A 14,474-nucleotide genomic window follows, 5' to 3' on the forward strand; every position below is an offset into this window, starting at 1 on the left:
AGACCCCGGGTCTTGACAGCAAATTTTTCATTGTGTTTTTTTGCTGAGATGTGACAAAAAAAACAGCAGTTTTGACTTTTTAAAATTGTTTTGTGCTATGGCATTTACCATATGGGTTCAATCATTTTATATTTTGATATATTGGAGTCCTGCACCCTCTGAAATATTTTATTTTTTTTTTTAGTAAAAAAAAAGATAAATTTAGTTTTTAAATTTTCAGAATTTTTAAGAAGCCTTTTTTTTTTTCTTTTTCTTTTGTGCCAGTCATGGGATTTGAATCTGCGATCGCCTGATTGCTTATTCTATATACTACAGTACAACTTTATTTCAGTATGTGCACAAACCTAGCTACAGAATGGGTTTCAACAGGAGCTCTGTTATGCAAGTACATAGGCCTTCTGCTGGCACCTGCTGCCCTGGTATCCCATCAGCTCCATGCAATTGTGACTTTGGGGGACGATGGGCGTTACCAGTGATAGACATGTAAGTCAGGAGATCAGAGAGCGGTCATTACACATCACACTGTTAACGACCCACTTTCATTCAAAACCAGCTCTGGAGGCAAATTCTCATTGAGATCTGTATCCAGCCAGTAGGTCTTAGCTCATTTACATATAAGAAAATCGTGGATTTCTCTGGAATCAGACTGATTTTATGATATCAAGCTATCGTTTTATTCAGCTTCATATGCATGCGCATATAGACTATTTAGGAGGGTTGATCCAGTTGGCAGATTACTTTTTAAGTATCGTATTCATGTAAAATGAAAGCGGTGTTTCTCCTTGATCATGTGTCTTACTGTTTTTTATTTACTTTATGTAGAATGCAAAGCGCATTGAAAACCTTTGCTGTAGATGAAACTTCAGTTTCTGGTTACATTTATCACAAGCTTTTGGGTCATGAAGTGGAAGATGTAATTATAAAATGCCAGCTTCCCAAGAGGTTCACAGCACAAGGATTACCGGATCTCAACCATTCCCAGGTAAAATTACTTAGTGGACCAGTTATTCTCGGGATATTTTAGGATTGGCAATTTTTTTTTCCCTGCTTCTGTGTCAGAACAAAATGAAAATGCAGATATAAACTCCACTGTCTTGCTTGATGAATATGCTGTAAATATAGCTGCATGGGGCCTCCGTTATCATTTATTATGGGGGGTCTTCAAAGGTCTCGGTCACTGTAGAGAGTGGGGGTTCCATCCGTGTTTGTGTGTATAAACGTGTCCACGTATGGCAAGTATATTCTGCACATGCATCCTTGACTGCATGCATCAATATATGTTGTAATTAGTGTTGAGCGAGTATGTTCTATTAACCCTTTCGGCGAGTATGCTCGGGCCGAGCTCCAGGTATTTACAGCTGCTCAGTGATGAGGTTAAATCGCTTCCGTGTGCATGATTTGCTACTGTTTGGCAGCTTTATTACATGGGAGGAATGTCTATTTCTTACACATTCCTCACATGTAATAAAACTGTCAAACAGTTGCACACGGGAGCGATTCAACCATATCACCGAGCAGCTGTAAGTACTCGGACAGAACATACTCACTCAACACTAGTTGTAATGCATCCCTGTCTGTATAAAAAAAATTTTTGAGCTGACACTATTAAAAGAAATTGCTGCTACAATATTTGAGGGGTACCGTATTTTTCAGACTATAAGACACACTTTTTTCCTCCAAAATATTGGAAGAAAGTTGGGGGTGCATCTTAGTCAGATATAAATACTGTGGGTTGTGGGGGAAGAGACAGTGGTGGAGTAGCGGTGCACAGGAGGCAGCTGCTGCCTGCTGCAGCCTACACTGTGCCCTCTACTAAAGAAAATGAATATGCACTGAATATTAATTTTCCTTAATAACCGGCACACTGTGCCCGCAGCGCGGCTCCTGGTATGTATGGCCCCCCTCATCCCTCTTCCTCGTATGTATGGCACCCTTTATCCCTGTATGTATGGCCCCCCTCATCCAGGTATGCTTGGCACCCACTGATCCCCGTCACGCTGCACAGAAAAAAAAAAACCCTTTCATACTCGCCTCCTTTTTCCTCCAGCGCTGTGTCCCGCTCTGTGCCGGAATAGTCACTGCTCCCCGTGCCGGGACTGCGTGCGTGGGGAGCTGTGACCATTCATTCTCCCTAATAGCGCGCACGCTGTAGCCGCAGCGTGGCTCCTGCTGCGCTCGGCTGTCAGTGTACCCGCTATTAAAGGCAATTAATATTCACCACTCCCATGCGCAGAGTGACGGGCATCATGGCAGCCATACATACAAGGATGAGGGGGGCCATGCGCACAGGGATGGGGCATGAAGGTGGGGGGCCATGCACACAGGGATGAGGCATGAAGGGGGGGGCATGCGCACAGGGATGAGGCATGAAGGGGGGGCATGCGCACAGGGATGAGGCATGAAGGGGGGGGGGCCATGCGCACAGGGATGAGGTATGAAGGGGGGGCATGCGCACAGGGATGAGGCATGAAGGGGGGGGCCATGCGCACAGGGATGAGGTATGAAGGGGGGGCCATGCGCACAGGGATGAGGCATGAAGGGGGGGCCATGCGCACAGGGATGAGGCATGAAGGGAGGACATGCGCACAGGGATGAGGCATGAAAGGGGGGGTTATGCATACCAGGAAGGGGGATATTAATAGAATTGGGGGACATTACCCCTATAACTATGTCAGCAGCAGTCCCCCTCCCCCTTAACAGGGCATCATGACCACATTTTATGCTTAATTAGTTTTTTTTATTTTCCGCCTTTAAAACCTAGGTGCGTCTTATGGTCCTGTGCGTCTAATAGTCCGAAAAATACGTTTTATATAAGGATAAAGCAGATCTTTTTCTCTCAGTATTTTTGGTCAGTATTTTACCTCCAGTATTTGAGACAAGCCCTGGAGTGAAACAATCAAAGGAAAAATATGATGGGAATATATTATTCCCACTTCCAAAGACATTAGTCCCTGTACATGACGGCATTAACACAAAGTATAATTAAAATATACTTTTTATTGATATTTCCAAAATTTTAAAATCAAGCGTATGGGCATCTCTGTGTAGCAAGCAGGCACATCAGAACCAGATTTCAGTGCTTACAAAGCTTCTATATATCACCGCATATTCAAATTGGCTTATGTCAAAGATGTATATATCAACTTACATGAAGTGCATAGTGCTCAGTGTATCCTAAAAATGTATCCAATATTCATTATATGAAGTCCTCTTTAAGGTTTATGATACAAGAAAAAGTACATATTTCAGGGAGACTTCTTGGTAATCAAGGTGCTGTAATGCCCCTGTTGATAAAGCTTAGGCGAAACGGCGTTTTCCCGGGGTGGTATCCCAGACACATACAGACCTACACCGCTACAAATGTAAGGGACTTTGCTCTGGATTATTTCTGTGTGTTTTGCTATACACACCTTGCAGTGATTTATGACTTACGTTTCATTTTTCTAAGGGAGAAAATCTTTGGGCTGATCTGCTAAGCACTTGCATCTCATACTTTCTACATTGCATTACAGCACCTTGATTACCAAAAAATCAATGCCTTCATGTACGGGGATGAATGTTTTTGGAAGTGGGAATATACTAATGTTTGGAAGGTGTGCCTGAGTAGGACATAGTGTTTTAACACGTCACCACTTCATTTTTTTTTTACCCACTCCTGATTTTGACTTATAAATTCTGAGGTAAAAAACTCACCGAATACTCAATGTGGGCTCATGGCCTAAAATGGGTGTTCTCATATTATTAAATTGCTTTAGCTAGAAAACGCAAGTCAGTTGCGAACTTTCTTGTTTTCATGGTATCTGCTGTCATTTCCCTGCAATAAGCCCTTTTATCTTGCATAGTGTACAGATTGTTTCTATGGAGATTGGCCACTAGTGCCTGACTGAGCGTATGCAGTAGTTACATTCTGGGAGAGGTGTTAACTAATGTTGAGCGAGCGTGCTTGTTTAACATTTTAAACGCGCACGCTCAGGTACTCGCTGAGTAGTTTCGGCGTGCTCGGCATCTAGGTGTCAGCCTGCATGTGTCGTGGCTGTGAGCCGTGACACATGCAGGGATTAACGGTTTGTCCGGCAATCCCTGCATGCGTCACAGCTGTCTAACAGCTGCGACACATGCAGCCACCGCGGCAGACACCTAGATGCCGAGCATGCCGAAACTACTCAGCTAGTACCCGAGCGTGCTCGTTTAACCCAACACTAGTGTTAACGTGTTATATACCAGCCACCTCTCACCAGCCCATTGATTTCTAAACCTCATTTATCTGCTCCCTTCCCTTATCCTGCCTTCCAGCTCCTGACGGGGCTTTTTTCAGTCTTGCTTAATCACAATTACCCTACGGCATCCAGCATTGGCATCTTTTATCGATAGCTTCCAGAGCAGTTTTCCAAATCACTGCTCTCACTTTTCTGAGCTGTGTGCTTGTTCAAAGTCCCTGTTATCTCTACATGTAAATACTAGTAGATGGCCTTTCCCGGGACAGTGGCTGTAATAGAATCTTCATAGACTTAAGGGCAGATTTGTTGTCTTAAAATATCGACCGCAAAATAAATACACTGCTCAAAAAAATAAGGAACACTCAAATAACACATCCTAGATCTGAATGAATGAAATATTCTCATTGAATACTTTGTTCTGTGCAAAGTTGAATGTGCTGACAACAAAATCACACAAATCATCAATGGAAATCAAATTTATTAACCAATGGAGGCCTGGATTTGGAGTAACGGCCACAATTAAAGTGGAAAAACATTACAGGCTGATCCAACTTTGATGTAATGTCCTTAAAACCAGTCAAAATGAGGCTCAGTATTGTGTGTGGCCTCCACGTGCCTGTATGACCTCCCTACAACGCCTGGGCATGCTCCTGATGAGGTTGCGGATGGTCTCCTGTGGGATCTCCTCCCAGACCTGGACTAAAGCATCCGCCAACTCCTGGAGAGTCTGTGGTGCAACGTGACGTTGGTGGATGGAGCGAGACATGATGTCCCAGATGTGCTCAATCGGATTCAGGTCTGGGGAACGGGCAGGCCAGTCCATAGCTTCAATGCCTTCATCTTGCAGGAACTGCTGACACACTACAGCCACATGAGGTCTGGCATTGTCCTGCATTAGGAGGAACCCAGGGCCAACCACACCAGCATATGGTCTCACAAGGGGTCTGAGGATCTCATCTCGGTACCTAATGGCAGTCAGGCTACCTCTGGCGAGCATATGGAGGGCTGTGTGGCCCTCCAAAGAAATGCCACCCGACACCATTACTGATCCACTGCCAAACCGGTCATGCTGAAGGATGTTGCAGGCAGCAGATCGCTCACCACGGCGTCTCCAGACTCTGTCATTTCTGTCACATGTGCTCAGTGTGAACCAGCTTTCATCTGTGAAGAGTACAAGGGCTCCAGTGGCAACTTTTCCAATCCTGGTGTTCTGTGGCAAATGCCAAGCGTCCTGCACGATGTTGGGCTGTGAGCACAACCCCCATCTGTGGACGTCAGGCCCTCATACCACCTTCATGGAGTTGGTTTCTAACCGTTTGTGAAGACACATGCACATTTGTGGCCTGCTGGAGGTCATTTTGCAGGTCCCTGGCAGTGCTCCTCCTGTTCCTCCTTGCACAATGGCGGAGGTAGCGGTCCTGCTGCTGGGTTGTTGCCCTCCCTATGGCCCCCTCCACGTCTCCTGCCTCTGGACACTATGCTGACAGACATGGCAAACCTTCTTGCCACAGCTCCCATTGATGTGCCATCCTGGATGAGCTGCACTACCTGAGCAACTTCTGGGGGTTCTAGAGTCCGTCTCATGCTACCACGAGTGTGAAAGCACAACCAACATTCAAAAGTGACCAAAACATCAGCCAGAAAGCATTGGTACAGAGATGTGGTCTGTGGTCCCCACCTGCAGAACCACTCCTTTATTGAGGGTGTCTTGATAATTGCCAATAATTTCCATCTATTGTCTATTCCATTTGCACAACCGCATGTGAAATTGATTGTCAATCAGTGTTGCCTCCTAAGTGGACAGTTTGATTTCACAGAAGTTTGATTTACTTGGAGTTATATTCTGTTTAAGTGTTCCCTTTATTTTTTTGAGCAGTGTATTTATGTATAGACTGCCCGCATCGAAGTGCTGTACAGAGGATGTACAGCATGATGATTATGCGGGCATTTGTGTACACAGATTCTTGATGAATTCGCTATAAATCAGGAATACATCACGCTGCTCAATGTTGTAAAAAAAGAAAATGAATATATAATATGCAAAAGCAGAAAACTAGATGAGCTCACCGTTGTAGGCATCCACCATCGCATTAGTTTTGGAGGTTTAGGCTGGGTGCCCATGTAGCTTTCTTTCAAGCGTCTATGCTGCGGAATTTCGGCAGCGTAAATGCTTGTTAAACGCTAGGTAATCTGCACCCCATGGTCCCCAAGGGGATTCCGCAAGTTCTATGCCCATGCTGCGGATTATTCTGCAGCGTTTATGCTGCTCTCAAAAATCCGCAGCATGTCAATTAATTTTGCGTTTCCGCAAGCGGAATTGCCTTGTGCAATGCATTAAAAAACGCAAGGCAATTCCGCATGTGGAAAACGCGCGATAAACGCACGAAAAACGCGCAATAAACGCGTGCGGAATTCCGCATGCTTTTTTCCGGGAGAGGACTTGCAGAAATGAAGGAGAAATTTTCTGCTTCATTTCTGCAACGTGGGCACATAGCCTTAGCAAGCTCCTCAGCCCGGGCAAATTGATCCAATATATATTTGATATATTTCTCCGTGCTCACAAAAATTTCTTAGTGGAATTTGGAATGCATCACACTGTCCATAACATGGCAGCAGCGCTATGAAGTGGGCGCTGAGTGCAGCAGGAACCAGTGTGCACAGAGGCAGATGAGCACTACCCCATTACCACCTCTGACTTGCTACTGCCCACATCATGCTGTACAGGACTACGATGTGGGAGGTGAATTGAATGCAGCAGGAGGGACTGGCCACAGTTTTAGGCAGCTACAGCTGAGCCAAAAGTGCATTTTAGTATAGCAGAGCGAGTTTGGATGAGATGCCCCCCCCCCCCCCTCCTCCCCAATCATGGGGAGATGCCACTGCCCACATCACAATAATGTACAGCTCTTCCATGTGGGTTCTGACTGTATTTTGTAGGAGCCGCCCTCTGCTACACTGGTGAGTGTGCAGCGCAGCATTGTTCTCACTCAGCCCCCACACCTGGCTGGTAAATGTGAGCCACAAAGTCCTCAACAGTATGAACAGTTAAGGGTCAAGTTCCCCTCTCTCACCAGAACTGTCACTCAAGGAGGAGTACCTGCCCTCCAGGCAACTAGTAAGTAAAGAACAGGAGCAGACACACTGAAGAGGGGCCCTTAGCAGTCCAGTAACTCATCCTTATGTACAATTCCACCTACTGTGAAAAGTTTGACCTCTTACCTCTTGGGCCCCTGTGGGTTGCACCAGTGATGTGTGTGCCTCTAGTAAAGAGACTGCAGATCTATGAGCTAATCAAGAAATAACTTAAGAATACCCATTTTAAAGGATTTTTATATCTGTGGCTGCGCTAAGTCTAAGGTAAGTTAATATTCTGGCTTCCTGCTTATCAAAGTTTGTTGACATAACCTAGTGATATGCCACTGAGGTTCAGATGTTTTTTAGTATTTGACGATTAATGTCTAATTGTACAAGCACAACCCATAGTAATCTGGACAAGTTTAAGAATGCATGTCATTGAGTCTGTGGCTTGTTACCATTCTGTTTTATTCCTGTGCCAGGTATAGCTGCATGAAAAGGTGCACCAATGTACTTCTCACCGATCATATGTTAATGGGCAATCCTAAAAAGAAAAAACATAACTTTTAAGTGCCTGTAACCCATGGTTTGTCTTGTGCACTAAAACTCTATTATACATCTTTACCATGTTATATTTGATGCCATTAAAGTTTTGTTCTTTTCATGGACGTGTTAGGTGTATGCTGTGAAGACCGTTTTGCAACGACCACTCAGTCTCATTCAGGGGCCTCCTGGTACTGGAAAAACTGTAACTTCTGCAACAATTGTGTATCATCTTGCCAGACAGGGTAATGGGTAAGTTTAGTAGTTTACTGAATAGAAAACACGATGGAATATAAATGAACGCTCCTTCTTTTTTTTTTGTTTTCAGCGCTGGAGGGATGCTTCTAATTTAAAGTCCCTGCTGCGAGTCTTCTGCTCACCCTCCTGCGTCTTCACCTTTTTTCTTTTTTTTTTGGTGCTGCTCTGATCCCACAGCGCCATCTTGTGACTGCAGTTTCTGACTGGTCATAAGTTATGTCACAAGCTCTCAATGCGAGGCTCTCATAGACTTGTATTGAGTTGTGATTTCCGGATCGCTCCATGAAACACTGGAGCTATCCAGCTGGTCACAATCTGCCAGAGACGGGAGTGGCAGTGATAAAGGGTGAAGATGTCGGAAAGAGAGTATAAGAGTAGGGTCAGGGGCCTTAGATTAGAAGCACCACTACAACAGTAAAATAAAATAAAAACTGCTGGAGTTGTGCTTTAAAGTGAACCTGACAGCTGTTACAAATTGCTCGTGGATTGGGCAGCATGTATCAAGCACTGGCTGTATTATCTGCCAGGTAGGTTTGACTCAGAAACACTATGGCACTTCAGAGAAAAACATACTAGAATAGCCACCGGGGACTCAGTCGCTCTGTAGACTATTTTGGAGAGGCAGGTCCCCAGTGGCTTTTCCCTGCCCGCTGCCCAGAAGTGACAGGTCTCTCCCTATACGTGCACGTAGGCAGAGACTTGTCAATCCAGGGCAGCAGCCTGAAAGAAGCCGTCGGTGACCTACCTGTCCGACTAGTCTCCAGCTATATCCCCAGCCGCCTATAAATGTTTTTCTCTGAAACATCAGTGTTTGAGTCAAGCATACCTGGCTAAGATACAGCCAGTGCCTGATACTTGCTTCCCGTGGATTGGGCAGCATGTCAGCTGTCAGGTTCACTTTAATTGGAGGTGGTGGCAAAAGAACACTGAACCTCAGATATCAAAACTACCTGATGGTAAAACTGGACTTTTTACAGATACTATAAGGCAAAAGTGAAAAAATATTTTTCAGAAAATAACTCAAATGATAGAAACATAGAAAAAAAATTATATGCTTTCGTGTCTGAGTGTTGAATATAAAGCAAATAATTTTCCCTGTTAACGTAGCCCTGTCCTAGTGTGTGCTCCAAGCAATATTGCTGTTGATCAACTCACTGAGAAAATACACCAAACGGGACTCAAAGTTGTTCGTCTCTGTGCAAAGAGCCGTGAAGCTATTGACTCTCCAGTTTCTTTCTTGGCACTGCACAATCAGATACGCAACATGGAGAGGTATGACATTTGTTTTTTTTCTAAGCTGCACTACCTTTTTCTTTGTAATATATGTATAATATATATATGTGTGTGTGTGTGTATATATATATATACAGTACAGACCAAAAGTTTGGACACACCTTCTCATTTAAAGATTTTTCTGTATTTTCATGACTATAAAAATTGTACATTCACTCTGAAGGCATCAAAACTATGAATTAACACATGTGGAATTATATACTTAACAAAAAAGTGTGAAACAACTGAAAATATGTCTTATATTCCAGGTTCTTCAAAGTAGCCACCTTTTGCTTTGATGACTGATTTGCACACTCTTGGCATTCTCTTGATGAGCTTCAAGAGGTAGTCACCGGAAATGGTCTTCCAACAATCTTGAAGGAGTTCCCATAGATGCTTAGCACTCGTTGGCCCTTTTGCCTTCACTCTGCGGTCCAGCTCACCCCAAACCATCTCGATTAGGTTCAGGTCTGGTGACTGTGGAGGCCAGGTCATCTGGCGTAGCACTCCATAACTCTTCTTTCTGAACATCACCCCCCCCCCCCCTCCCCCCAAAAAAAAAATTAAAGTGGAAAAACACACTACAGGCTGATCTAACTTTTATGCAATGTCCTTAAAACAAGTCAAAAAGAGGCTCAGTATTGTGTGTGGCCTCCACGTGCCTGTATGACCTCCCTACAACACCTGGGCATGCTCCTGATGAGATTGCGGATGGTCTCCTGTGGGATCTCCTCCCAGACCTGGACTAAAGCATCCGCCAACTCCTGGATAGTCTGTGGTGCAACGTGATGTTGGTGGATGGAGCGAGACATGATGTCCCAGATGTGCTCAATTGGATTCAGGTCTGGGGAACGGGCGGGCCAGTCCATAGATTCAATGCCTTCATCTTGCAGGAACTGCTGACACACTCCTGCCACATGAGGTCTGGCATTGTCCTGCATTAGGAGGAACCCAAGGCCAACCGCACCAGCATATGGTTTCACAAGTGGTCTGAGGATCCCACGGCGTCTCCAGACTCTTGTCACGTCTGTCACATGTGCTCAGTGTGAACCTGCTTTCATCTGTGAAGAGCACAGGGCGCCAGTGGCGACTTTTCCAATCCTGGTGTTCTGTGGCAAATGCCAAGCGTCCTGCACGATGTTGGTCTGTGAGCACAACCCCCATCTGTGGACGTCGGGCCCTCATACCACCCTCATGGAGTTGGTTTAATGTTTGTGCAGACATATGCACATTTGTGGCCTGCTGGAGGTCATTTTGCAGGGCTCTGGCAGTGCTGCTCCTGTTCCTCCTTGCACAAAGGCGAAGGTAGCGGTCCTGCTGCTGGATTGTTGCCTTCCTACGGGCCCCCTCCACATCTCCTGGTGTACTGGCCTGTCTCCTGGTAGCGCCTCCAGCCTCTGGACACTATGCTGACAGACACGGCAAACCTTCTTGCCACACCTTGCATTGATGTGCGATCCTGGATGAGCTGCACTACCTGAGCAACTTCTGTGGGTTGTAGAGTCTGGCTCATGCTACAACGAGTGTGAAAGCACAACCAACATTCAAAAGTGACCAAAACATCAGCCAGAAAGCATTGGTACTGAGATGTGGTCTGTGGTCCCCACCTGCAGAACCACTCCTTTATTGAGTGTGTCTTGATAATTGCCAATAATTTCCATCTATTGTCTATTCCATTTGCACAACAGCATGTGAAATTGATGGTCAATCAGTGTTGCTTCCTAAGTGGACAGTTTGATTTCACAGAAGTTTGATTTACTTGGAGTTATATTCTGTTGTTTAAGTGTTCCCTTTATTTATTTGAGAGAATATATTATATATATATATATATATAATATTAGTGTGTGTGTGTATACCTCAAAAGCTGCAAAGTGTTAGCACTGCCTTAAGGTTCGGCTATGTTGAATCAGTGCCAAATTGTCGGGAGCTACTGTATTGTACTGTATTGAGCTTTCTCCTAGACTGTGGACCCTAGGATTATATACATAGTTAAACTTATTGTTAATGCCGTGTCATCTAGGGCTTTACATGGTTAAAGAAGCACTCCCATCAAAGTTTTTATCCTATTAATATATTGCAATCATCATATATTATAAGGCACTGTGTACTTAAAAATTGCTCATTTTGCCTTTCTACCCAGCTAATTCTTCTCTTTTTCATTAAGTCTATGACATCACGTGATTAAAAACTGACTAGCTGAAACCCTCTAAGCTTGATGTAGAAACAGGAAGTCTGTTTTCCCTGCATGAGTTATAAGTTGCTGCAAATGTCTCTGGTAGGTGGAGGAGTGTAGTAGCTTTCTCAGAAGTTGAAGAGGGGAATTATAAATGCAGGGACCAGATACTTCTGGTTTCTACATAGTGCAGAGAAAATAATTGGGTAGAAAGGCAAAATGAGCAATTGTAAGTACACAGTGCTATATAATATGATTGTAATATATTAAGAGGATAAAAAACTTTGATGGGAGAAGTGCTTCTTTAAAGTCTGTAGGGCCTCTTGTTACTTTTTTTAGTTAAGAAAGGTAAAATCCAGTGCTACATGCGATAAATCCTTTTATTCCAAAATTAAAAGTCACAACATGTCCCTAGGAGGGGAAGAACTGGACGCGTTTCGAGGACACAGCCCCTTTTTCGTCAGTATACAAATGAATTAAAAAACAACACATTTATAATAAAAACTGTGACCACCCCTAAACATGTGTGATAGATTAGTATACACATTAGGATATTAACTCCTACTTAGACAAGATTTGCGTACAACAAATTCTCATAGAATATTCAGATATAAACTTAAGAATTTTTTTTTATATGTAATAAAATTTGCCATATAAATGCACAGAACAGAACATGCATATAATATTGTAAATGCAAGCATATATGTAATAAAACATTAGATCTGATCTATAATTCATACCTTGCGGTATCTGTGCATTTAATTTCAATATCCATAATTTTTCTTTGTTATGGAGCATTTTTTCCCAATTACAGCCATGATGGGGACGTGGTACTCTCTCTATGCCTCTAATATTTAACCCCTTACTTACCGGGGACGTATTAGTACGCATATTTGCGATCCCTCCGTTCAGTGAGGGCTGCTGCGCTGAGCCCTCACTGAACGGAGCACATGTCAGCTGATTCTTACAGCTGACATGTGCCCACAACAGCCGCGGGTGGAATCGCGATCCACCCGCGGCTGTTAACATGTTAAATGCTGCTGTCAATCTCCGACAGCAGCATTTAACGCGCGCTTCCGGGTAGCGCGTCATAAGCCCCGCCCACCGGCGACCCCGTCACGTGATCGCGGGTCGCCGATGGGCGTGCATGACAACCCAGGGTCTGCAGCAGACGCCTGTGGTTGTCATGATCTTGTCGCTATGAGCGCCACCTAGTGGTCGGCGCTCATAGCACAGGACCATTTCTGCTGCATGCAGGGGACCTGCTCGTCCCCTGTATGTAGCAGAGGCGATCGTATAGTTGCTGCTTCTAGTCTCCTATGGAGACTATAGAAGCAAGCAAAAAGTAAAAAAAAAAAAGTTTTTAAAAATATAAAAAAAAATATAAAAGTTTAAATCACCCCCCTTTCGCCCCATTCAAAATAAAATATATAAAAAAAAAACCCACATACACATATTTGGTATCGCCGCGTTCAGAATCGCCCGATCTATCAATATAAAAAAAGAATTAATCCGATCGGTAAACGGCGTAACGAGAAAAAAATTCTAAACGCCAGAATTACGTTTTTTGGTCGCCGCAAAATTGCAATAAAATGCAATAACGGGCGATCAAAACATCGGATCTACCCCAAATGTTATCAATAAAAACGTCAGCCCGGCACGCAAAAAATAAGCCCTCACCCAGCCCCAGATCACGAAAAATGGAGACGCTATGGGTCTTAGAAAATGGCGCTATTTTTTTTTTTTTTTTTTTTTACCAAATTTTGGAATTTTTTTTCACCACTTAAATATAAAAGAACCTATACATGTTTGGTGTCTATGAACTCGTAATGACCTATAGAATAAGAAGGGCAGGTCAGTTTTAGCATTCAGTGAACGTGGTAAAAAAAATAAATAAAAAACAACTGTGGTATTGCACTTTTTTTTGCAATTTTACCGCACTTGGAATTTTTTTCCCGTTTTCCCGTACAGGATATGGTAAAACTAGTAATGGCGTTGAAAAGTACAACTCGTCCCGCAAAAAATAAGCCCTCACATGGCCATATTGACCAAAAAATAAAAACGCTATGGCTCTGGGAACAAGGGGAGCAAAAACGAAAAATGCTCCGGGGCTTAAGGGGTTAATGTGCTTATATTGCCCGCATGTACCTCCCTGAAATGTTTGTAGAGACCTGATAACCTGATGGATTTTGAGGCAGGATTTGCTCCTGTAATATGTTCTGATATTCTTGCTTTAAGGGCTCTGATAGTACAGCCTGTATAATATTTTGAACAGCTGACACACTTTGCCATATAGACAACATGGGAGGTGTTACAATTTATATAACACTGTCATATTTTCTACCCGTGTGTAGATCAGAGAAACTTCAACCCATAGCGACATGTTTGCACATACAGCATCTATTTTCACCACATTTATACATACCGACATATGGGACAGGTGGGACTTTGTACTTTATTGTCCAAAAAATACGCTGGATGACAACATATTGTGTAGATCCTGACCTTTCCTTGAAACCACCCTACAGCCTGCTTCCAATATATTAGACAATTTGTCATCCTGATCTAATATGGGTAAATTCTTGAGAAAAATTTGTTTAATGTTATAAAAATGATCACTATATGGCGTAGTCTTATATAAATTGTAACACCTCCCATGTTGTCTATATGGCAACGTGTGTCAGCTCTTCAAAATATTCTATAGGCTGTACTATCAGAGCCCTTAAAGCAAGAATATCAGAACATATTACAGGAGCAAATCCTGCCTCAAAATCCATCAGGTTATCAGGTCTTTCCAAACATTTCAGGGAGGTACATGCGGGCTATACAAGCACATTAAATATTAGAGGCATAGAGAGAGTACCACGTCCCCATCATGGCGGTAATTGGGAAAAAATGCTCCATAACAAAGAAAAATTATGGATATTGAAATTAAA

At 43.6% G+C, this 14,474-nt stretch overlaps 1 protein-coding gene across 1 annotated transcript in view; it reads left to right on the forward strand.

Annotated features, from left to right (window-relative positions):
• The window catches only part of UPF1 (UPF1 RNA helicase and ATPase), a 132,368-nt gene that overhangs the window by 104,014 nt on the left and 13,880 nt on the right, over positions 1-14,474 (forward strand). The window contains exons 10-12 of the mRNA XM_073685945.1: positions 823-982; positions 7,969-8,087; positions 9,201-9,365. Of these exons, the coding sequence (XP_073542046.1) occupies positions 823-982; positions 7,969-8,087; positions 9,201-9,365 (444 nt within the window). The remainder of the gene's footprint in view (positions 1-822; positions 983-7,968; positions 8,088-9,200; positions 9,366-14,474) is intronic.

Source organism: Phyllobates terribilis, unplaced genomic scaffold, assembly GCF_046119375.1.
Source record: "Phyllobates terribilis strain yellow unplaced genomic scaffold, ASM4611937v1 Scaffold_1__5_contigs__length_1240528914, whole genome shotgun sequence".
Taxonomy (NCBI): domain Eukaryota; kingdom Metazoa; phylum Chordata; class Amphibia; order Anura; family Dendrobatidae; genus Phyllobates; species Phyllobates terribilis.